The following is a 23,815-nucleotide window of genomic DNA, read 5'->3' on the forward strand; positions in this document are numbered from 1 at the left end:
ACCGGCTGCATGTAACCTAGTAACCGACTACTGGTAACCTAGTAACCTGCTGCATGTAACATAGTAACCAACTACTGGTAACCTAGTAACCGGATGCATGTAACCTAGTAACCGGCTGCATGTAACCTAGTAAACGGCTGCATGTAACATAGTAACCAACTACTGGTAACCTAGTAACCGGCTGCATGTAACCTAGTAACCGGCTGCATGTAACCTAGTAACCGGCTGCATGAAACCTAGTAACCAACTACTGGTAACCTAGTAACCGGCTGCATGTAACATAGTAACCAACTACTGGGGAGGGGTCCAACCCGATCCATTCCGATCATTCCGATCCCGATTTTGGCCTCATCAACCCTCATATCGGAAAAATCGGGAAAATTTAAATCTTCCCTCTGAGGTTTCTAGGCGATATATGTAGCTATTTCTGTACTTAAATATGACAAGAAATCGATTGGTGGTGGTCCCAGAACCCCAAAATAGTTTCTTGTTCCAAACAAGAATCGTTTCGTCCGAAAAACAACACACTGTCGTATCAACTCATGTTTGACAGAAACATCCACCCGGTCCACAATTGAAAGAGGTACGGTTGGTAATAACAATCGTAACAAATAGCAAACGCTTTAGTAACTTTTGATTTAAATTGTCTCCACAATTTGTAACAGGCTATCTGCAGAAATGGGTAGCACGGTTATCTCTTAGATACAAAGAATAGTTTACACAATTTTTAATAACATTAAAAGGGATGAAAATCACTTTATTTATCAAAATCTTTATTTATCATGTAACAACTTTTCCATAGTACTGGAGAGTAACACTATGTTAAACAAAAAAATTCTACAGCACATTTTGAGTCAGTAACAGTAACATGTCAATATGTTACAGACTCACATGCGTTTAAAAACATTTTAGTAACAATAAATTGATGAGGAGGAGGATGAGGACTGAAGAAGAGGAGGACTGAGGAGGAGGGGGAGGAGAAGGAGGAAAACTGAGGAGGAGGAGGACTAGGGAGGACTGACGAGGAGGAGAAGGACCGAGGATGACTGAGGAGGAGGAAGAGGACTAAAGAGGAGGAGGACTGAAGAGGAGAGGGAGGACTGAGGAAGAGGAGCAGGATTGGTGAGGAGGAAGACGAGAAGGAGGAGAAGGAGGAGGACTGAGGACGGGGAGGAGGAGGACTAAGGAGGAGGAGGACTGATGAGGAGGAGGAGGAGGACTCCAGAGGAGGAGGACTCCGGAGGAGGAGGAGAAGGAGGACTGAGGACGGGGAGGAGGAGGACTAAGAGGACGCGAGGACTAAGGACGAGGAGGACTGAGGAGGAGGACGAGAGCGAGGACGAGGAGGAGGACTGAGGAGGAGGACTGATAAGAAGAAAAAGGAGGAGGAGGAGGACTGAGGAGGAGGATTGAGGATGAGGAGAAGGAGGACAGGGGGAGGACTGAAGAAGAGGAGGACTTGAGGAAGACTAAGGAGGAGGAGGACTGGGGGAGGACTGAGGAGGATGATGAGGAGGAGGACTGAGGATGAGGTGGAGGAGAAGGAGGACTGGGGAAGGACTGATGAGGAGGAGGACTGGGGGAGGACTAAGGAGGAGGAAGACTTAGGAGTAGGAGGAGAAGGAGGAGAAGGAGGAGGAGGACTGAGGAGTAGGAGGAGGAGAATGAGAAGGAGGACTGAGGAGGAGGACTGATTAGGAGGAGAAGGAAGAGGAGGAGGAGGAGGAGGGTAAGGAGCAGGATAAGGAGGAGAATGGGGAGGATGATGAGGAGGACTGAGGAGGAGGAGGATAAGGAGGATAATGATCAGGAGGAGGATGAGGATGACTCAGGAGGAGGACTCAGGAGGTAGAGGAGGATGAGGAGGAGGACTCAGGAGGACTGAAGAGGAGGAGGAGGACTGATGAGAAGAAGGAGGACTCATGAGGAGGAGGAGAAGGAGGACTGAGGACGGGGAGGACGAGGAGGACTAAGGACGAGGAGGACTGAGGAGGAGGACGAGAGCGAGGAGGAGGACTGATAAGAAGAAAAAGAGGAGGACTGAGGAGGAGGACTGAGGATGAGGAGAAGGAGGACTGGGGGAGGACTGAGGAAGAGGAGGACTTGAGGAGGACTGAGGAGGAGGAGGACTGGGGAGGAGAAGGAGGATGATGAGGAGGAGGACTGAGGATGAGGAGGAGAAGGAGGACTGGGGGAGGACTGATGAGGAGGAGGACTGGGTGAGGACTGAGGAGGAGGATGGACTGAGGAGGAGGAGGAGGATGAGGAGGACTGAGGAGGAGGATGAGGAGGAGGACTGACGAGTAGGAAGAGGACTGGGGACTGAGGAGGACTAAGGAGGAGGATGAGGCTGAGGAGGAGGACTGATGAGGAGAAGGAGGAGGAGGACTGAGGAGGAAGACTGAGGAGGATGAGGACGAGGACTAAGGATGAGGACTAGGAGGATGATAACGAGGGCTAAGGAAGAGGACTGATTAAGAGGAGAAGGAAGAGGAGAAGGATGAGGAGAAGGAGGAGGAGGACTGAGGAGGAGGAGGATAAGGAGGAGAATGAGGAGGAGGAGGAGGAGGAGGAGGAGGATGACTCAGGAGGAGGACTCAGGAGGTGGAGGAGGATGAGGAGGAGGACTCAGGAGGAGAACTGAAGAGGGGGAGGAGGACTGATGATGAGGAGGAGAAAGAGGACTCCAGAGGAGGAGGACTCCGGAGGAGGAGGAGAAGGAGGACTGAGGACGGGGAGGAGGAGGACTAAGAGGACGCGAGGACTAAGGACGAGGAGGACTGAGGAGGAGGACGAGAGCGAGGACGAGGAGGAGGACTGAGGAGGAGGACTGATAAGAAGAAAAAGGAGGAGGAGGAGGACTGAGGAGGAGGATTGAGGATGAGGAGAAGGAGGACAGGGGGAGGACTGAAGAAGAGGAGGACTTGAGGAAGACTAAGGAGGAGGAGGACTGGGGGAGGACTGAGGAGGATGATGAGGAGGAGGACTGAGGATGAGGTGGAGGAGAAGGAGGACTGGGGAAGGACTGATGAGGAGGAGGACTGGGGGAGGACTAAGGAGGAGGAAGACTTAGGAGTAGGAGGAGAAGGAGGAGAAGGAGGAGGAGGACTGAGGAGTAGGAGGAGGAGAATGAGAAGGAGGACTGAGGAGGAGGACTGATTAGGAGGAGAAGGAAGAGGAGGAGGAGGAGGAGGGTAAGGAGCAGGATAAGGAGGAGAATGGGGAGGATGATGAGGAGGACTGAGGAGGAGGAGGATAAGGAGGAGAATGATCAGGAGGAGGATGAGGATGACTCAGGAGGAGGACTCAGGAGGTAGAGGAGGATGAGGAGGAGGACTCAGGAGGACTGAAGAGGAGGAGGAGGACTGATGAGAAGAAGGAGGACTCATGAGGAGGAGGAGAAGGAGGACTGAGGACGGGGAGGACGAGGAGGACTAAGGACGAGGAGGACTGAGGAGGAGGACGAGAGCGAGGAGGAGGACTGATAAGAAGAAAAAGAGGAGGACTGAGGAGGAGGACTGAGGATGAGGAGAAGGAGGACTGGGGGAGGACTGAGGAAGAGGAGGACTTGAGGAGGACTGAGGAGGAGGAGGACTGGGGAGGAGAAGGAGGATGATGAGGAGGAGGACTGAGGATGAGGAGGAGAAGGAGGACTGGGGGAGGACTGATGAGGAGGAGGACTGGGTGAGGACTGAGGAGGAGGATGGACTGAGGAGGAGGAGGAGGATGAGGAGGACTGAGGAGGAGGATGAGGAGGAGGACTGACGAGTAGGAAGAGGACTGGGGACTGAGGAGGACTAAGGAGGAGGATGAGGAGGAGGAGGACTGATGAGGAGAAGGAGGAGGAGGACTGAGGAGGAAGACTGAGGAGGATGAGGACGAGGACTAAGGATGAGGACTAGGAGGATGATAACGAGGGCTAAGGAAGAGGACTGATTAAGAGGAGAAGGAAGAGGAGAAGGATGAGGAGAAGGAGGAGGAGGACTGAGGAGGAGGAGGATAAGGAGGAGAATGAGGAGGAGGAGGAGGAGGAGGAGGAGGATGACTCAGGAGGAGGACTCAGGAGGTGGAGGAGGATGAGGAGGAGGACTCAGGAGGAGAACTGAAGAGGGGGAGGAGGACTGATGATGAGGAGGAGAAAGAGGACTCCAGAGGAGGAGGACTCAGGAGGAGGAAGAGGAGGAGGACTCAGGAGGAGGAAGAGGAGGAGGACTCAGGAGGAGGAAGAGGAGGAGGAGGAGGACTAATGACGAGGACGAGGACGACTAGTGGAGGACTGAGGATGAGGACTGATGAGGAGGAGAAGGAGGAGGACTTAGGATTATGATGATGAGGAGGAGGACTGAGGAGGACTGAGGAGGAGGATGAGAAGGAGGAGACTGAGGAGGCGGAGGAGGACTGTTGAGGAGGAGGAGGAGGAGGAGGATGATGAGGAGGAGGACTGACGAGGAAGACTGACGAGGACGAGGACTAAGGACGAGGAGGAGGAGGAGGACGACTGAGCAGGAAAACTGATTAGGAGGAGAAGAAAGAGGAGAAGGAGGAGGAGGATGAGGAGGAGGAGGAGAAGGAGGAGAATGAGGAGGAGGACTGGGAGAGGACTGAGGAGGAGGATAAGGAGGAGGAGGACTAAGGACGAGGATGAGGACGAGGACGATTATGAGGAGGACAGAGGATGAGGACTGATGAGGAGGAGAAGGAGGAGGAGGACGACTATGAGGAGGACTGAGGAGGGCTGATGGGGAGGAGAACGAGGAGGAGGATGAGGAGGAGAAATGAGGAGGTGGAGGAGGAGGAGGAGGAGGAGAAGGAGAAGGAGGAGGACTGGGAGTAGGACTGAGGAGGAGGAGGGGACTGAGGAGGAGGGTGAGGAGGACTGAGGAGAAGGAGGAGGACGAGGAGTCATGAAGAGGACTGACGAGGACTCAGGAGGAGAAGGACTCAGGAGGAGGAGGAAGACTTAGGAGGAGGAGGAGGACTGATGAGAAGGAGGAGGAAGACTAGGGAGGAGGAGGAGGACATCTAAATGTTTTGTCTGTTTTTGTCTGTTTTGTCTGTTTTTGTCTGTTTTTGTCCGTTTTTGTCCGCCCTACTTTTTGTCCGTTTTTAAAATATAGGGTACCGAACGGACACAAAACATGATCCCCCAGCTAAGCATGTGTTTCGATACAAATGTACTTGACTATACATTTAAGGTGCAGTGTACTAGTGATATTATGGTATGTTTAAAGACGGGACCACAAAATGACAAAATATAACCCGGTACCTAGTGTTGTACTAATACATAATAACAAGTAACAGGGATAAAATTAATGAGCAGAAACATTCGATCTCACGTCAAGAGGCCAAAGCACCTGGGTCTGGGAGTACATGACAACTTCAACTAGTAGTGAGCATACTAGCCCCTGCAGTGGAAAAACACATAAAACATACTATTGGAATGTCCAATTGGTTCGTTTTCTCATAACAATATAGCATATTTAGGGGTTCTGGTTGAATTATATCACTTCTGAGAGGTTTTAGAGATCGATTCTGTAAATTTCTCAATTTTCCGATTTTTCCGATTTTTCCGATTCCGATTTTGGCCTCATCAACCCTCATATCGGACATCGGGTTGGACCCCCCCCCCCCCCCCCCCCACTACTGCACTGGTAACCTAGTAACCAACTACTGGTAACCTATTAACCGGCTGCATGTAACATAGTAACTAACTACTGCACTGGTAACCTAGTAACCAACTACTGGTAACCTAGTAACCGGCTGCATGTAACATAGTAACCAACTACTGGTAACCTAGTAACCAACTACTGGTAACCTAGTAACGGGCTGCATGTAACCTAGTAAACGGCTGCATGCACATGTAACCTAGTAACCAGTAATATTAAACTGTTTCCTGACACTTCTGTGTACTGCCACACTCTGTACAACAATAGAAACACAGAAGCAGACTAATTGGGTACACTGGTGGATTGCTCCTGTATTTTAACCTTACAACTTTACAACAAAGCCTGCTCGGTTAATTTTGTGCTCCGAGACTAATCAATACTACAACTTCTTCTCTTCTTCTACCCTATTTCAATACCAGTCTCTTTTATTGTAACGTATTTTAATAGCATACTCTTATTTACCAGTGTATTTCAACAAAGGAAATTGTTCTGCAGGTGCCAGTTTTATTTGACAGCACTATAGCTGTAATAACTAATTGTAGCACTAACACAGCGCTATTGTGTCACAGCTTGGTGGGTTAATTATTGCGAAACCATGGGCTTGACGTTATGATATAATCAAAGTAAGAGGAGTGAGGATAAATATATAATTCTAACATAACTACAACATAATATGATACATAATTATGCGCATTAAATAGAGCATCTGCTCAGTTCACGTGTTAATTGATTCGTACAATGATATTAAACAGTTGAACGTGCTGTCAAGACGCACCAGCCTTAATTCCAGGTAATGTTTCACAATATAATGTACATGGTATTATGTGTGACATGTTGTTTAAAACCTCACAAGTTATGGCTTCCCTCTGCAGACTTAAGACGAATATTACCCAGGATTCAGTATATATGGGATCTTGTGTTATTAGAGTTGACAGTTATAATATTCCCTCACCGTATTTGTCTTGCAGTCCAAGTGAGCATCTAAATACTCCTCCAAATGCCACATCCTCTCCGAACAGAACTGAAATAGTAATGTTTCACATTTCACACGAAAGTAGAAATAACAAAAGTCCAGGAATACAGTGGTGAGTGACAAACAGTGACACACAGAGTTTCACAATAGCCTCACAAGTAAACACCTTGTCCTCTTACTGTCCGTGCTCAACAGATGGTGACATCACCACACCCTGAACCACAGGGTACCCTCTCTAAACCAAGTACCTGTCTTACAACAGTGACAGTGTTACGGAACAAGAAGCCTTGTCAGCAGCGGGCAACGCTTCACCTCTCTGACGTTAAGTTACCCCGCACTAATTACAGAGTAGGGGCGGGGCCGCTACTAGAGGGTCCACAAATGCTCATTTCGTAGTTATTGGGCAACACAAGCACCTGTCAGACTTTCTCAAACACATTAGGACTAAGGATGGAGGACTGTATGGAAGGCGCGGCGATTATTTTCTTGATATTTCGTAAGTTATAAATAACTGACCATGCGTGCGCGTGACATGAGTGTGCCGCGCACTACGACCTCGCTGGAGGAGAAAGTTATTTGATGAGATCATCCTTCCGATATACTATATCGTATATATTATATAATACTTCTTCTTATGATTTAAGACTACACAGTGTATACCATAGCTATTTGCTAGCCATTAGTAATTTGATTGATAAATAGACAGTACCATGTACCCATTGAACAACGATTGCGCCCTTGAAGTACGACCACAGAGACCACGTACTGACGTACAGACAAAATACATTTATAAAGGGACGTTTTGAAAACATGTGGTAACACTTTTGTCGCACATTTGGGTTAACTTTCCAAGCTTTTAGATCACATGAGTTATCAGGCAACATTAACATTTACCACGCAGCTAGGCTAGAGGGGTTTATTTAAACTCGAGCTGCAAAGGTCGGTCTGACGGATACACAAAAGCTAACAAGAATTTCGCCGCGGTTAAACCACGCACGGTCAATTTTCCCTACGATGTACTTGTACCATTAATTCTTTTGAGTGAAAAGTGTGACCATATTTACATATAACTATGTTTTTTATAAATGAGTGGGATTCGTACATGGTAAAAATTGACGATTTATTTTACCAATTTTTTTTTTTGGGAAACGAAATTAGATATATACAGAATAGTATTACAGGTTATATATAATGAATATCATCATTGTCAAAAATAAAAACCAGTCCATGGGACTGAAAAAATTAATTAACTTTCGATTCGAAAGAGTTAAATTCTAAATCATCCATGTTAGATAATTCTACAGTTCTATTTGAGGTTTTTCTAGATCCTCTTATACATAATAAAATCATTTTTCTAATTAAAAAAGATAACTTACACTGATAATAATTAATAATATCGTTGTAATTCTGTTTTTGTTTATATGCAAGTTTATTGCATAGTAGTTTCTCGAACGTCTTAGCCTGCGGTCCCATGCCCCCCGTCACTGAGTAGATTAATGGAGCAAATGATCCGTGCTCTACATTTAAAATCCTTTCGTTGTAACATCTGGATTTCTGTTTCTCGGCATTCTCCATGACTTTCTTTGTCGAATGTTGAAGGTAGGAATTAGAATTAGGATTAATTACCTTAACATCGAAAAAAGCCACTTGGCCTGCCCTATAGAAACCACGAGCTTTTATATCCGGTCTCGCCTGGTCACCCGTAAGTGTCGAAGACCTCGTGAACTGCTCTCCTTCTAGTTCTTGAAGCTGAGGTTCAACTTCCACGTCCGAGCAAACCGTCTTCAACAAGCCTCCTAAAAAATCCCTAATTTCGTTGTGTCTGATAATGATGTAGCCACCAAGATGGCAATTTAGAGAATGGTTCACATCAAACGTTTTTCCACATGGACAGTGTGAAGGTAAACGATCCAGATCTAAGTTGTATCGCAATCTGATAGAATCCCTAAATTCAGATTTATTTAGAACGAAACCATGTTTTCTTAGTGGTAGACATGAGAGCCAATTTGAGCTCCCTGGTTCGCTAATCTGCTCCAAAATCCTTGCAGTCTTCTTGTCAACCTTTTTAAGTATCTCCTCTTGTTGTTCTTTATATTCCAAAACACGCTGTTTTAACATATCTTGAAGCTCATCTCTCGATTCCGTGTCAGTTGTAGCAAGAGATTTTCCTTTCATGGAATTTACCAGTCCCCGGGTTACCAAAAGCGATGCAGCATGTTCTCTTTTCGCTAGATACTCCAACTGTGGCATTCCCATACCTCCGTTCTTTAATGGTAATGACATAAGCTCTCGGTGTATAGGAGATACTGGACAACCAAATATAGTTGGAATAAGCTCATGAGTGATTATTTTGTCAAGAGGGCCCATATAAGAGCTGATATCTAGTGTCCTCATAAAATATGTAAATTTGTGGCGGACACCGTGCGTAAAACAAGCGTAGGCTGCCTGAGGCTGTGATTTGGCAAACTGTACTAACTTTTTTAGCATATCACTCCACTCACATACAAGGTTGTTAATGTAGGTATCCTTGAATTCAGGCGTCCCCAGCACAGCTCCTAAATGCCTTTGACAATCTATTCTGATATCTATATTGCAATCGGAAAATATTTCCTGAGCTGTATGTAAATGTTCGGGATTTTTCAGGATTAAGCAAGATTTCTCCTGGTTCACGAAGTAGCCATACTTAAGTCCTTCTTCAATGATATCTTTCCACCATCCTAAAAGTGCGTGAAGAGTACCCACTCCTGTGGCGTCATCTGCTAACCATACTTGTGCCACTTTTTCGTGATCTTCTAATTTCCGTAGTACTGGTAGATTTGCAATGGCAAAAAGCGACATTGCCAGGTTATCGCCCTGGGTTGTACCCTCCCGACTCGGGATTTCAGCTCCCCCAACAAATAGCCGGCATGGTTTCCGGTACATGTTGATTGCAATCATGCTCAACTCCGGGCATAGTACTCTCACGTTGTGTAAGAGAGCTTGTCTGTTAACAGAATTAAAAGCGTTACTGGCGTCAACTAAAATCACTGCTTCTGCAGATTCTGTTTCGAATTGCTCCCGCATGTAATGTACTGCCGCTTCCGATCCACTTTTTAGTCCTGTACAAACCTGCAGTGGTCCAGCAGCAACTTGGATCGCTGTTTTCAATTCCCAACTCAAACATTTTCCCACTATTCGTCTAAAAGTTTCCCCTATTCCTATTGGCCTCACCCCTGGGCACTTGTTAAGCGGGATGAGTCTACTGTTAACGTAGGAGTCCAACAGATCAGGATTATACGGTTTTGACGCGATCAACCTTGCAAACTTAGCAATCTCATCTCTCAGTTTCTTTCCCTCTTCTTTAAAATTCTTATGCATCAAAATGAATCTAAAAAAATCAGCATCAGTTTGTGATGGTCCAGCAGAACCGTTAGTAAATTTTGCCGCCCTAAATACCATTGTCTCGTCTATATTATAAAACAACGATTCTTCTATTTCCTCGATCGGTCCAAAAAGTAAACTATTCTCCACTATAGGCATTGGTTCTGGATGCTTCTTCAATAGCTGGTCCATAGTCTCTGTAGACATTTCTAGTATTCCTTTGTTATCGTTATCACACAACATGCGCACCGCAGAGCTGACTTTCCCTTCAAACATGAGGTTGGCAAATTTTCTCGCACAATCCTTTTCTTGCTTCCGAGAGCTCCTCGCTAGTTGTCGTTGTATAGTTCTTGCTTCCCTCATAAGTGCAGAAATATTCCCCTGCCCCCATAATTCTAACCGTTTTTTCAATGCAGCGCCGCGCATCAACAATAAATGAATCCAGAAAATTCCGGAAAATAACTTTGCGAAGGAGGAATTTCACTGTAATTAATTAACACATGGCTAGCGTCGCGCGCAGCATAACAGACGCTTCCTATACACTTAGTTCTAGGGGAGTGGTCTATATTGCGAAGGAGCAGACTTTTGTCATCATCGCAGGTCCATCGGGCCACCTCATATATCCAAACCCGATTACTTATTCCCTACGATCTTTTTGCCTTCGGCAAGAGTAGGGAAAAAAATTGCGAACAAATCCAATCTAATCAAGGATCTTTCTTCATGGATACCCTATTTCCAAAATCATTCCAAATGCGTCTGTATTGCTATCCTCTATAGTCTATCGCAGGGAACATCTCTCCTCAAACCTTACACTTCCCAAGCTTCCGTGCTGCTTTCAGATTCTAATTATACCTCGAGATAAGCCTAAAAAACGCCATGTCGCCAAATTTGATTATCCCCTTAAACCCTTAAAAACCCAGAAATAAACTTCAATTAGGGCAATATTTCCTGGAACTGTTGAATCATACCGATAATTTGTTAAATATCACTAACAAGAGATAAGGTTGCGGATATAATTCGAAAAAGGCTAAAACACCACAATTTTGTACCGATCTATTACTGCAACCAACTGCCAACAAATTTCCTGCAACATTGCTAAATTTGCAGTGGAGTCATTATGGAAAATTGTGGAGTCAATGTATCTCCTTATATGGGCATCACATGGTCTATCGACGATTCTAAGTTCCTGAACTTCACAATATCGTCTTGATATTTGCGAGGCAGGATCCTCAGAGATCATGTATAAAACAGAAAGCTCTCAGAAGTTATTCAAACCGGGCAGAGGATCTCAAAATTCCACCTTAAACGATCAAGTCTTGAGTCCTCACAGAAGGATAAAACGAGAACGTCCACTTTCCTCACACTTTTTTAGTTTGTAAGGAGTGGAGTTTTCTATCATAACTTCTTATGATAGAAAACTCTCCTTTCATTGTTATCATAATCTGGACGAACCGGCGTGGGAATAAGATTTGGACGCTCGATTCTACATGATACACGTCTTGTAAGTGTGTACTACACACTACACAATGCAAACGCACTTGTAAATTTGTTAAATTTTCAAAAGTAAAAACAATTCCTAGCCTGTACTGGGATCCTTTTCCATTGCAATGTCCATGGCATTGTTGATACTTTGGAACATGTTCAATTTACTCGTCTCTCCTAAATAAAGTAAAGTAAGAACATAGATAAACATGTTTCTGAGAATAATTCAGCATAACATACATAGCAGAACTAGTGAGACCGCATGTTGCACGATTAGAAGTGTAACATATCTGCGTAAGATAGAGATTTTACTAACCGAGGGAGGGGTTAGGTGTCTGAGGAATGTAAGTAAAATGAGCTCCAGTCCTGACATTCTGGTAGATCAGCTCGCTTCTCACAGAGCGAACACTTGCCAGCAACTTCCGACACAACATGCCTATAGTGAGGGGATATGGATGTCAAGTGTCTCTACTGCTAATTTATTGTATATATAGATAAATTGCACGGTTGAATATTTTGAAGATTAACATCGTACTGTTCTAAAATAATTTTGAAAAATATCAACCACGTTAACAGAACCCGATAATATACAAATTTTATCAGTTTTAGTTTCAGGAAGCGAATAATTACAGGTGAAGCAGTGTTGGTAAAATATTATCGTTATAAAAACCTCAAAACTGTTCAACTTTAACACTGAACACAAAACAGGTGCTGAATAATAAATAGATCTTTTACAAGTTACCAACTGGTTACTAGGTTACAACTGGTTACTAGGTTACAACAGGTTACTAGGTTACAAGATGCGGGTCAGCTTCTAAAAGCTCTGGGTACAGGATCAGGAGTCAAACCCTTATTTACCAGTGTGTTACTTTTTTAACACTGTACTGAACTAGTCAGTAGTCATTACAGATGTCTAATGAGATTTTAAAATAAACCCTAAAAACCGATAAAACTTGTAAATCTGGGTTTGATCGTAGTGGGTTTATAAACAACAAACAGTGTTTGAATAAAAGCAGGATCGTCAGTCAGTTAGGAGCTATCCAAATTCCATAAACTTTTTATATTCACAAATTTAACCGACCATTACTGTCACGAATCAGGTAACTAAAAACAATCTTGTTAAAGAAAACTATAGCTATAGTAAAATGCCAGATTTGAATGAATTAAGCTACAGTAAACTCGAACCCATAACATAAACTAAACCCTAATCAAATAGCTACGCAAAAGAAGATGCTAGTTAGCACCAATTACATCCTTCTCTTTCACCTTCGCTTTCACTTTGCTAGTCTGTGATGACGTGAGTGTATTGATAACTGGACCTGTCTCTCATACTCTCCGCGTGTGCTTTGTATTCTAACTTTATGAAGTCTGGAAGTTGCAGCACTCTTTTTAGCGTGTCCCTGATCCTGAAGGGGGATACTTTTCCAGTTTACCTTTTTACAGATTCTCAAAAATAAAATAGAATTATCCTCAATACAATTCTTCCCATAATTAACAAATAAGCTTAATTGCTATAATTCAAACGGGAAAAACTCGGATAATTAGTCGAGTAATTGTGAAGCAGCTTTAATCATCCTGGGCCAAAATTAAGACCCAAAATCTTAATTTAGAAGGTGAACGAACCTGTAGCAGGTTTTCTGATCTTGAGCATTTCTGTTCCACAATGATAAAATAGCTTCATTATGTCTCATACTAAGTCGAGCTCCGCAAATCTCCGGTCCTACCATGAACTGTTCTCCTGGAAACGGCAAATCATACTAAACTAGAGAAATTTCCACAGCAGAATACACCAAACTGTAGTTGGAGTTGTAAAACTAAAACAAAATGCACACAAAAACCTTAATTTGAATAATAATGAAGCGTCATTACATAAAGACTTTCAACTCACCAAGCATTGCTAAGACCATAAGTTCCCAGGTTTTTGACACAAACTGTCGTTTTATTCTGACAATCCAAGTTCCCCCACTTTTGTTGGCCTCGTCCTCCCAGAACGGCTGAATGTCGCTCCGGAAGATGCTGATATCACACGGCTTCAAATCATGGGGTCGCTTCATCCAACTGAGATAGAGAGATGTGGGGTGAGATTTGTGTGATTAAACTGCCACCACATAATTTAATTATCTGTAGCGAGATTTATCGTAGCGAATTCACCGTTAATCGTTATCCTATGGAGAATAAATTTGATGCTTTGTGGTATAGTGATAAAGCTCTTAAATACCTTATATAATATATATATAAACGTCTTTAATCGCACATTATCAAGCTCTCGAATTTAATCAGCAAAACGCTAATAGCAGTTTAAGAAACAGAGATACTCATGGTATACGAGTGTGTATGAGAATTCGAACCGAAATAAAAAATAGCGAAGGTAACAGTGAAAATACCTGTACAACTCCCAGAACCCTTCCACCGTTTGGAAGCACCCTATTTTGTCCATGGCAGATTTAAAGTTGTTGTTTCTGTTCTTCCAACCGAACCATATGGTATATTCGTGCTCCAAGGGGTGCCCTTCTTTAGTAGTTGCCACTGCCATGGTATTTATCTGCTATAGATGGGAATTCGGATAACACATGTTTTACTAACGTTGATCAACGAATATAGTTGTAATATGGGCAACAACAACCCTGCCGGTGTTTACAACGACTGACAAGAAAGAACAACTTGTGAGTCAGTTTAAAATGATATCCTTTGTGAACGACACTCAGAAATTCTGAACACAATAGAAGCAAATATTGTAACTTGAACTTATTATGACAAAGGTCCTCAACCCACTTCTTGGTACGCTACTTTCAAAAGTACGGATCAAAAACTTCTTCAGGCTTTCTGTAACTGGATTTTGCATTTGCCAGCGAACCCACTGACCAATAACAGACTGCTTTTATGAACATAACGATACGTGCGTTGCGCTGAAATTTCCACTTGTCACAAAGGTTTGTCGGCGCGCCACACGTAAACTAAAGATTCTCCCAGGACGTCCATGTGGCGCTTTCGACCAATTTCAAATTTCAGTAAGCGCAATGAGGAACATACCTCAAACCTCTTAACAATCAACTATGTACACTTATTTAATTAGAAACTGTAATTCACAAGATTAACCACGACTAAACAACAGCTATTCTGTGAAATCGTCGTTTTCCGCATCAAAATTGACCAAAATAGGATTGACCCTCAACCTCTGAAGAACCGACCCAAGAGAAAGAGATGGTTCGTTATTTTTACCATGTTTTAACATTTCCAACAAAACCTCCTGACTGACACCTCGCCACTGTTTCACCAGACTCTCCAGTTTCTCAATCTCTCCATTTTCTTTTGCTCGGCTGTACTGCTTGAACTTTCTCAGCAAGCTCTCCTTATCATCGAGCTCTTTTTGCAGTTTCTTCTTCTCAAGAAATGTTTGCATCGGTGATTGAGGAGTGTCAGTGTGTTGTAATACTTTTAAAGGGGTATTGAAACGTCTGAGAACAGTTTTAGATCGCGGAGTTTCCACTCTAGATTTAGGAGTGTGCCCCAAACCTACTGATGAACTCTCGCTCTGCTCTGATTTCCTTACTTTATCAGCTTCAGAACGATTCTCTTTTTCAACAGGAGAAGTTGGGCTCTCAACGCTGCCCGACTCATGTTTACACGTATTTAGAGGAGTTTTAAAGGGAGTAACAAATCTAGGACGAGTTGAGGCAGTTCGTTTAGGTGTGTGATAGTTAGTGGCTTCGTCTGAGGAGGGTTTTGGGCGTTTTTCTGAGGAATCTGGGCTTATCTTCCGCCTTTTCATATCCTTGATAAAGTTTATATTGTTATAAATTACTATTAAGATAAAATTTGTTCACAAAGTAAATAATGTTAATCGCACGTCATCAATAATTCATCATAAATGGTGAAACGAATGACAGATGTCTTATAATGGTTAGAATTTACTAGAAATAATAACAGAAATAACAGAAATATTCACTATTCCTTCAATCCAAAAGAAAACAATTAAAAAACCACGTTAAGAAAGCAGGTACAAGGAATATAACCTACAAAAGTTACCTTTGTGCTATAATATTTTAAGATAATTTAGAAAACTTTGAAATAACTCGTTTATAAATGTCGTAATAAAATCCGTGTCAGATAATTACAATAATCACAATAATACAAAGAAAACACATAAGAATGTGTCGTGAAAACTTTAGAATTTAACTTTAGAATTCGTCACGCTGTTAAGGATACTCTGGAAATATTGCTCTGGATCATCGAACAACTTCTCAGGGCTACGTGGCTTCTTTTTGAAGGGCATTTCAAACTGCTTGTTTACTACGCTTTTGGTGGATGACACGCCATTTTGTGTAGATATCCATTTGCTAGTTCTGTTGCTAGGTGACAGAGTCTTGATAGCTACTGTTGATTTTACACTCGTCTTATTCTTTCTCTTTCCTGGAGATGTTGTATAAGTAGTTGTACAATGTACAATGTACAGGACGTGTTGTTATGGTAACAAGGTTATTATGGTAACAGGGTTGCTATGGGCCATATGGCTCAAACCAACATTCTACAATCGACACGTTATACAGAGAAAGTACTCTTTTACAATGTACAGAGAACAAAGGAACGAAACTTACGTTTTAAGTTTTTAACCCTCTGATCTAGGGACGCCCAGCGTGCATTCTTGCTTAGTTTAGGGGAGGTAAGATTACGTTTAGGACTTCTACCACTTCTCACAGGTAAGACAAACTTGCTGACTTTAGGAGCGGAAACACAAGATCTCTTAGACGATCTAGGAGAAACGTGTTTATTAGGAGATAGGGTCTGACGCTGCTTACTCCCAGCTGCTGGGTTAAATCTACAGTTCCGTTTACTAGAAGTAGGGGATCTGTCACTCCTTCCCGGCTGAGGTGACTTGTCAAATAAGTCAGGTGACTGACAGCAGCTGATTATCTTTTGGTGGACTGCACCGTTATCTTCATCACTCTCAGAATCTGAGAATATCATCGCTTTAGATCGTTTCTTGGTGAGCTGTTTCCTAGGTGGAGTCTTATCACACCTTCTCTTGCGCTGTGTGAACTGAGCATCAGATTCAGAGTCAGAGCCAGGAGCCAGAGTGTTGGGGATATCAGTGTGGTCAATAAAGTCCGGGTCTGAGTCTTCTATCTCACTGCTGTTAACGTAGTAGTCTTCTTCTTCAGAGGACACGTGACCAGTGCGAAGTGTCTTGTCTTTTATGAACACTTTCTCTTCTAACTTGTCCGTTTTGAAGTCCATCTGAACAGAGAATGTGTTTAAATAAGTAATGAAAGTAATTTGTTTTAGATTTTTATTGGGAATTATTTGAATCGTTCGCGTTATGAAATTTTAATTGTTGGAGAAATGACCATGATTGATTATTAAAAATCACCAGCTCAGTTCCAAGAAGACTGACCCTGATAGTGCATCATAACAAAACTTGAAGACTCACCTTGGAAATACATCTGAAGATGACTTTGCACTGTGGACAAGTGTTGTTAAGTTTGGACCACTCTAGTAGACATGTGTAACAGTAAAGATGAGAACAAGGCCCTATCTTACCACGCTTCACTACTTCATCTAGACAGATTCCTGAGGAGGGAGGGTGTTAACAAGGCCCTATCTTACCACGCCTCGCTACCTCATCTAGACAGATTCCTGAGGAGGGGGGGGGGGTTAACAAGGTCCTATCTTACCAGTTACCACGCTTCACTACCTCATCTAGACAGATTCCTGAGGAGGGAGAGGGTTAACAAGGCCCTATCTTACCAGTTACCACGCTTCACTACTTCATCTAGACAAATTCCTGAGGAGGGAGGGGGTTAACAAGGCCCTATCTTACCAGTTACCACGCTTCACTACCTCATCTAGACAGATTCCTGAGGAGGGAGGGGGTTAACAAGGTCCTATCTTACCACGCTTCACTACCTCATCTAGACAGATTCCTGAGGAGGGAGGGTGTTAACAAGGCCCTATCTTACCACGCTTCACTACTTCATCTAGACAGATTCCTGAGGAGGGAGGGGGTTAACACTTAACAAGGCCCTATCTTATCACGCTTCACTACTTCATCTAGACAGATTCCTGAGGAGGGAGGGGGTTAACAAGGTCCTATCTTACCACGCTTCACTACTCATCTAGACAGATTCCTGAGGAGGGAGGGGGTTAACAAGGCCCTATCTTACCACGCTTCACTACCTCATCTAGACAGATTCCTGAGGAGGGAGGGGGTTAATCTACCCATTATTTTTATGGTATGAACAACTTATGACGAAAACGGTTGAGAATACAAAGAATGTATAGAATGCACCTACCACATTTAGTTTCACTCGAATCCAAAGGAAGCGGTAAAATTCTTTTTGATTTAGCTTTTCTCGGTTTGTTCATATCTATAATAAATCTGTAGATAGATAATATATTTTAAAATGTAATAGAATAAAAATCATTACATTATTATGTACATACTTTCTGTAGGAATGGAGGAAAAGAATAATGGGTAAATGACTCTGAAATAAAACGAAATATTTGCACACAATTAATATACATTGTATATTACATAGAACTTGAACATTACTATCAATGAAATAATCAGGACCAAGATCAAAAGTCAGAAAATAAGAAACATACAAAATAAATCGTAATGTACAAATTTACAAATCAATTCCAAAATCTAACGGTACTGTCACCTTCGGAGCCATGCTCCTGATAGTTATTAGTATTAGAAAGAAATTGTTGATATAAACCTATGCAACAAGGTTCAAAATAAAAAGGTTAAATTGGTGAATCTAAATCGATTGAAAGTATAATCTTTTTAAACAAGAAATGCGGCCGCTTTTCTTTTGTGGATGGCCGCTCAATTTCCCGATCCGTGATGGCTTATTTTATTATATTCGATATAACCTGGGTCCCCTGTCTTTGCTGTTTATAAGCATGCAGATATAGCGGAGTGACAGGCCAAGCGCTACCCAGTTAATTTTATATTGAATTTGAAAATCGGGTAACCGTATGTTTATTGTTTGACTTTATTGTTTATGCAACGTGACACGGATCTGTGCAAAATAGTAATACTAACAATAATAACAATATACTATCAATAAGTGCCTAGTATTATAGTGGGATACGTACACATCATGGTGAAATTGACAGTTTATTTGGTCAGTTCAGTGCCGCGCGACAACAATTATTTAATTCAGAATATCTCGCAAGATAACTTTGCGCAGGCTAGTTAAGACCGTGGGCGACATATTGGAGCGCGGGCACGCACGCTCGCTCGCACGCACGGTCGCAAAGCTACCATATCAACAACAAAAAACCTCTCTTACACCCTTTTCACTCACTTCATTTCACTCATTCACTTCATATTTTATTACCACAGTATCTGCCAAAACCAACATGGCCCAAGTGGAAAGGGGCCTTGACGTTGTTTCCCGCTTGGCCCTGCATCCCAGGCTGACGGTTGGCCTCCACTCTAAAAAACTTACATTCAGTGAAGGCCGATGGTCAACAATTAGCGATGCAAGAGCTTGGCGGGAACAAATCCTGACCTCCTTTTGCACCTTCGGGACGACTTTCGCAAATGCGAGAGGAATGACCCCGAGGAGGGCTCCATTGGTTTTAGTAGGTTGCATATTTTAATTTATAAAAAAAACAAAAAAAATAAAATTAAAAAAAAACAAAAAAAAAACAAAAAAAAAAAACAACAACAAAAAACCTCGATCGCTAACCCTTGTCCTTGACTCTTTTGTGCCTTCGGCACTTTGAGTCATGGATCGGGAAAAAATTAGAGGTCTAAACCAGACTTCATATCAGGTATACATTTTAAGAGAGCTCTGGGTTTTCACTCAATATATACCTATTTTATACCTATTGTATACCTCTAATTAAGAGCTAGGGTCGAAATTAAAGTATTAGGTAAAATGCAAATTCGTTTAGTTCCACGAAATACCAAGTCATTTAAAACATAAATTGCTTACTTTAGGTTAAATTAAATATCCCAATTCAAAGGAATCATTATGAATCACATCCTATACTCTCAAGGTATTTAACTGCTATCATAAACTTATAAAGTTGTAAATGCTGCCAACTTAAAAGCATCTAATAATGGTTCTCCAGTCCAATTACCAATTTCATCAAGTTCATCATCTTCCGACGATAATAAACCGACATAATTCCACGTAAAAGCAGCTACAGAGTATCGCATGTCGGGCTGATCATATTCTTGGTCAGGATCATAACATGTGTAAAATGGATTTAAATCTGTCATCTCGAACATAGGCACTAAATGAATTTTTTCAGCTTTCACAACCTCCGGATGAATATGAAGTCCCTCAGGATATTCTTCCTGGTCAAAACAAATGTCTACTTTGAACTTGTGGGGTTGCCCAGACTTCAAATTGGGGGTAAACTTTAGAACGAACCCACATTTTCCGGGAAGATGGCAAACAGTGTCAGGGTGCTTGAAATTGAAAGCATAAAATTGAGGGGTCAAGAACAAATCTTTAACTGTACAAGAATTCCAGCTTAATATCTTTTTGTCCGGCCCAACTACTCTTCCAACTCGTCTAACACTCTGTCCCTTAGATGTAAAATCAATGCTATTTTCTCTTATTATAGCGGCACCTACTAAGACTTTTGGAGCCCACTTTTCAAGAAATTTAGGTGATATACTGCTCCATCCTCTCTTGCGACGAATAATCTCCATTTCATGTGTACCATGTCAGGAGTAACAATACCACGGCACAACACTAACCCTTCAATCAGCATGTACAAATTTAGTACAAGAGGTGAATTTTTAGCAGCATCAAAATATTCCTGGACACTCAGTCCACGAAATCTCTCAAATGAGCAAAAGATGTGAGGAATTTCTGTTGTACTTTGGGGAGGCACTGCAGATGCAGGGCCAGGCACGATGGTATTATTTGATGGCAGAGAGGAATTTAAACTAATAGTTTTCTTAAACTCTCTAGTGGATCGCCTGTATAGCACATTAACAAATGATGCATTAGAATCAGATGATTGTGTAGCACTATCCAAAACATCAAACAGCTCCTCGAAAGACGCATCATCTTCAGAAATACATTTACAAAGATCAACATTCTGTAAGAGGTAACGAGAAGCTTCATCAAACATCTTTTCCTTACTCTCCAGATTCTTTTTAATTATCTTCACCAAGAAAACAGGATTACTTCTTGTAATCTGCAACATTAAATCTAGTTGATTAGTTTCTAGTTCAGAGTAATTCCTCATGTAGGGCTCAGCAAATATCTCAGCTCTGTTCTCCAGACTACAAATCTTCTCTAGGACCAGGTCTAGAAACTTGTCACATTTCATTACCCTGCTACAAAACCTGGCCTCCTCAAACAAGAACAACAAAGTCTGGTAATCCGAGGAGGAACTCACCCCACCCACCAGGCTGGTATAATAGTCCCCACACCTCCCTGCTAACCACTCTACTTTGAACACGTGACACAGCTTGTTAACATCTCTGAACAAGTGTTTCTCCGGCAGGATCTCCCCGCTGTACAGGGCCCCCAGGAAACTCTTCACCGCCTCCCCCGCAAAGTCCTCCACCTCTAGCTCTGTCTGGTGTAGTTCCAGGAACAGGTGAACAAACACTGAACTGTGGTAAGACAGGATCAGGGAGTTTGCTCTCTTTTCCTCTCCTCCTTGTAACTTTAGGACCACATTACCGTGAAACTCACAGTGTAGGTTCTCTATTCCAAAATCTAACGGTACTGTCACCTTCGGAGCCATGCTCCTGATAAAGTAACTGATTAGTAAAAGAATTATACAGATATTCTTGATATTATACAATAGTGAGCTGTCTGAGTGTATTATAAGGTGCTGTTACTAGATACGGACTGTATATTGTCTAAAATAATAAGCGGATGGATACGTTGAATATAGGTTTATCACTGTCATAGAAAACTCTTAATTTAAAAGGAAATAGACTTATAATAAATGTCTTGGTGGTCTACCCTGTTATAGTGTTATCTGAACAAGTTTTAAAGTTTGATTGCAACCTACCTGAAGAATGTACATTAGTGTTTTAAGTAAAACTTCAAAGAAGGAGATAACTTGGGTGGTCCTAGATGTATTATTATTAATTATATTATATTACCTATTAGGGTATTACCTAAGCAGTCAAACTATTGTTAAAAGAATTTAAGTTCATCTGCATTTTATATTATTTACTGTAAAAACATACATGAACACATTATGCTATTTATCAATGTCCTTTCTTTTTAATTCTAAAAAATAGATTAAATAACTAACTACGTAGACAAGGTTCTAGAAATATCTACATAAACTGTGAACTGAGCTGAGAAGTAATTGACTGCATCTTGACAATGATATTTTAATATCGCTTGCATGTTTACCGGGATCAAAATTAGAACAAACGTCGGGAAACATTAGAGTTTGTGCAGCTCAGGCAACAAGTTTAACAGTTTTAGATATTTTCTAACCATGCAACAAGGTTACAAATAATTAAATAAAAAGGTTAAATTGGTCAATCTAAATCGATTGAAAATATGATTTCTTTAAAACGAAGAAATTAAAGCGAAGTTAGAGATCTAGACAAATTTAGATTTAATATAAACTGCTTCAGATAATCTGTTTAAAATGAAAGAAATAAAATCAAATTCAGATACTCTTGAAGTTCTTACATCAAGACATATGTTCTACAACTAAATTACACTCTTGATATTAAACTCACCATGAGCTGTACCAATTAAAAGAATCCATTAAAATTATATCTATTTGGAGGCTATTCCAACGATATTCCAGTGTTATACAGACTTCATATTAGGTGTACAATTTAAGAGAGCTCTGGTTTTTCACTCAATGTATATACCTAGGGTATACCTCTAATTAAGATGGAGCTAGGATAGAATCCTAAGCATTTCGTAAAATGCAAACTCGTTAAGTTTCAGGAAATACCAAGTCATTTAAATTAAATATTCCAATTCAAAGGAATCATTATAAATAACATCATATACTTACATACTTATACTCTCAAGGTAGGCTTTAACTGCTATCATAAACTTATAAAGTTATAAATGCTGCCAACTTAAAAACATCTAAAAGTTTTCCATTCCAATTACCAATTTCACAATGAGCGTAAAAATCACACAAACCGACATTATTCCACGTAAAAGCAGCTATTGAGTATCGCATGTCGGGCTGATCATCATCGTCAAATTCGTCATCACATGAATAATCTGTCACATCGAACATGGGCACCAAATGAATTTTGTCAGCTTTCACAACATCAGGATGAATATGAAGACCCTCAGGATACTCTTCCTGATTTAAACAAAGGTTTACTTTAAACTTATGGGGTTTTCCTGACTTCATTTCAGGGGTAAACGTTAGAACGAATCCACATTTCCCATTAAGATCACAATTAGTAGTGTTAGGGTGCTTAAAATTAAATGCAAAAGATTGAGAAGTCTCAAACAAATCTTTGACTGTATAAGAATTCCAACTTAATATCTTTTTGTCCGGCCCAACTACTCTCCCAACTCGTCTAACACTCTCTTCCTTAGATGTAAGATCATTTCCATTTTGTCTTATTGAAGCGGCATATCCTGCATAATCGGTCTCCCACGAATCAAGAAATTCAGGTGATATTCTGCTCCATCCTCTCTTGAGACGAATAATTTCCATTTCATCTACCATTTGCATTTCATCTTCCATGTAATAGGGAATATCTTCATCACACAGCGGAAACCCCTCAATCAGCATGTATAAATTCAGTACAAGAGGTGAATTTGTAGCAGCCTCAAGATATTCCTGACAACTCAGTCCATGAAATATCTGAAATGAGGAAAAGATGTGAGGAATTTCTCCTAATGTACTTAGGAGATGTGCAGATGCAGGGGGGATGGTATTATTTGATGGTAGAGACGAATTTAAACTTATCGTTTTCTTAAACTCTCTCGTGGACCGCCTGTATAGCACATTAACAAATGATGCATCAGAATCAGAGGATTGTGTAGCACTATCCAAAACATCGAATAGCTCCTCAAAAGAAGCATCATCATCAGAAATACATTTACAAAGATCTACATTCTGTAAGAGGTAACGAGAAGCTTCATCAAATATCTTTCCCTCACTCTCCAGATTCTTCTTCATTATCTTCAACAAGAAAACAGGATTACTCCTTGTAATCTGCAACATTACATCTAGTTGGCTAGTTTCTAGTTCAGAGTAATTCCTCATGTAGGGCTCAACAAATATCTCAGCTCTGTTCTCCAGACTACAAATCTTCTCTAGGATCAGGTCTAGAAACTTGTCACATTTCATGACCCTGCTACAAAACCTGGCCTCCTCAAACAAGAACAACAAAGTCTGG

At 41.7% G+C, this 23,815-nt stretch overlaps 3 protein-coding genes across 3 annotated transcripts in view; all 3 read right to left on the reverse strand.

Annotated features, from left to right (window-relative positions):
* LOC134812251 (2-oxoisovalerate dehydrogenase subunit beta, mitochondrial-like) overlaps positions 1-23,815 on the reverse strand; it is a 704,467-nt gene that overhangs the window by 31,078 nt on the left and 649,574 nt on the right. The window contains exons 2-4 of the mRNA XM_063819525.1: positions 11,798-11,917; positions 11,581-11,658; positions 6,619-6,687 (exon numbers count right to left, since the gene is read on the reverse strand). Of these exons, the coding sequence (XP_063675595.1) occupies positions 6,619-6,687; positions 11,581-11,658; positions 11,798-11,915 (265 nt within the window). The 5' untranslated portion in view covers positions 11,916-11,917. The remainder of the gene's footprint in view (positions 1-6,618; positions 6,688-11,580; positions 11,659-11,797; positions 11,918-23,815) is intronic.
* LOC134812992 (eukaryotic translation initiation factor 4E type 2-like) lies at positions 12,119-15,277 on the reverse strand. Its single transcript, XM_063820639.1, has 4 exons — positions 13,866-15,277; positions 13,370-13,539; positions 13,105-13,219; positions 12,119-12,887 (listed from the first exon to the last, which is right to left on the reverse strand). The coding sequence occupies exons 1-4, from the start codon at positions 14,012-14,014 to the stop codon at positions 12,764-12,766; spliced, it is 558 nt and encodes a 185-aa protein (XP_063676709.1). The 5' UTR covers positions 14,015-15,277; the 3' UTR covers positions 12,119-12,763.
* Positions 15,376-17,874, reverse strand: LOC134812453 (uncharacterized). The gene is made up of 4 exons (XM_063819878.1): positions 17,772-17,874; positions 16,910-17,049; positions 16,077-16,716; positions 15,376-15,891 (listed from the first exon to the last, which is right to left on the reverse strand). The coding sequence occupies exons 1-4, from the start codon at positions 17,842-17,844 to the stop codon at positions 15,647-15,649; spliced, it is 1,098 nt and encodes a 365-aa protein (XP_063675948.1). The 5' UTR covers positions 17,845-17,874; the 3' UTR covers positions 15,376-15,646.

Source organism: Bolinopsis microptera, chromosome 3 (assembly GCF_026151205.1).
Source record: "Bolinopsis microptera isolate Bmic1 chromosome 3, MBARI_Bmic_1.0, whole genome shotgun sequence".
Classification (NCBI taxonomy): domain Eukaryota; kingdom Metazoa; phylum Ctenophora; class Tentaculata; order Lobata; family Bolinopsidae; genus Bolinopsis; species Bolinopsis microptera.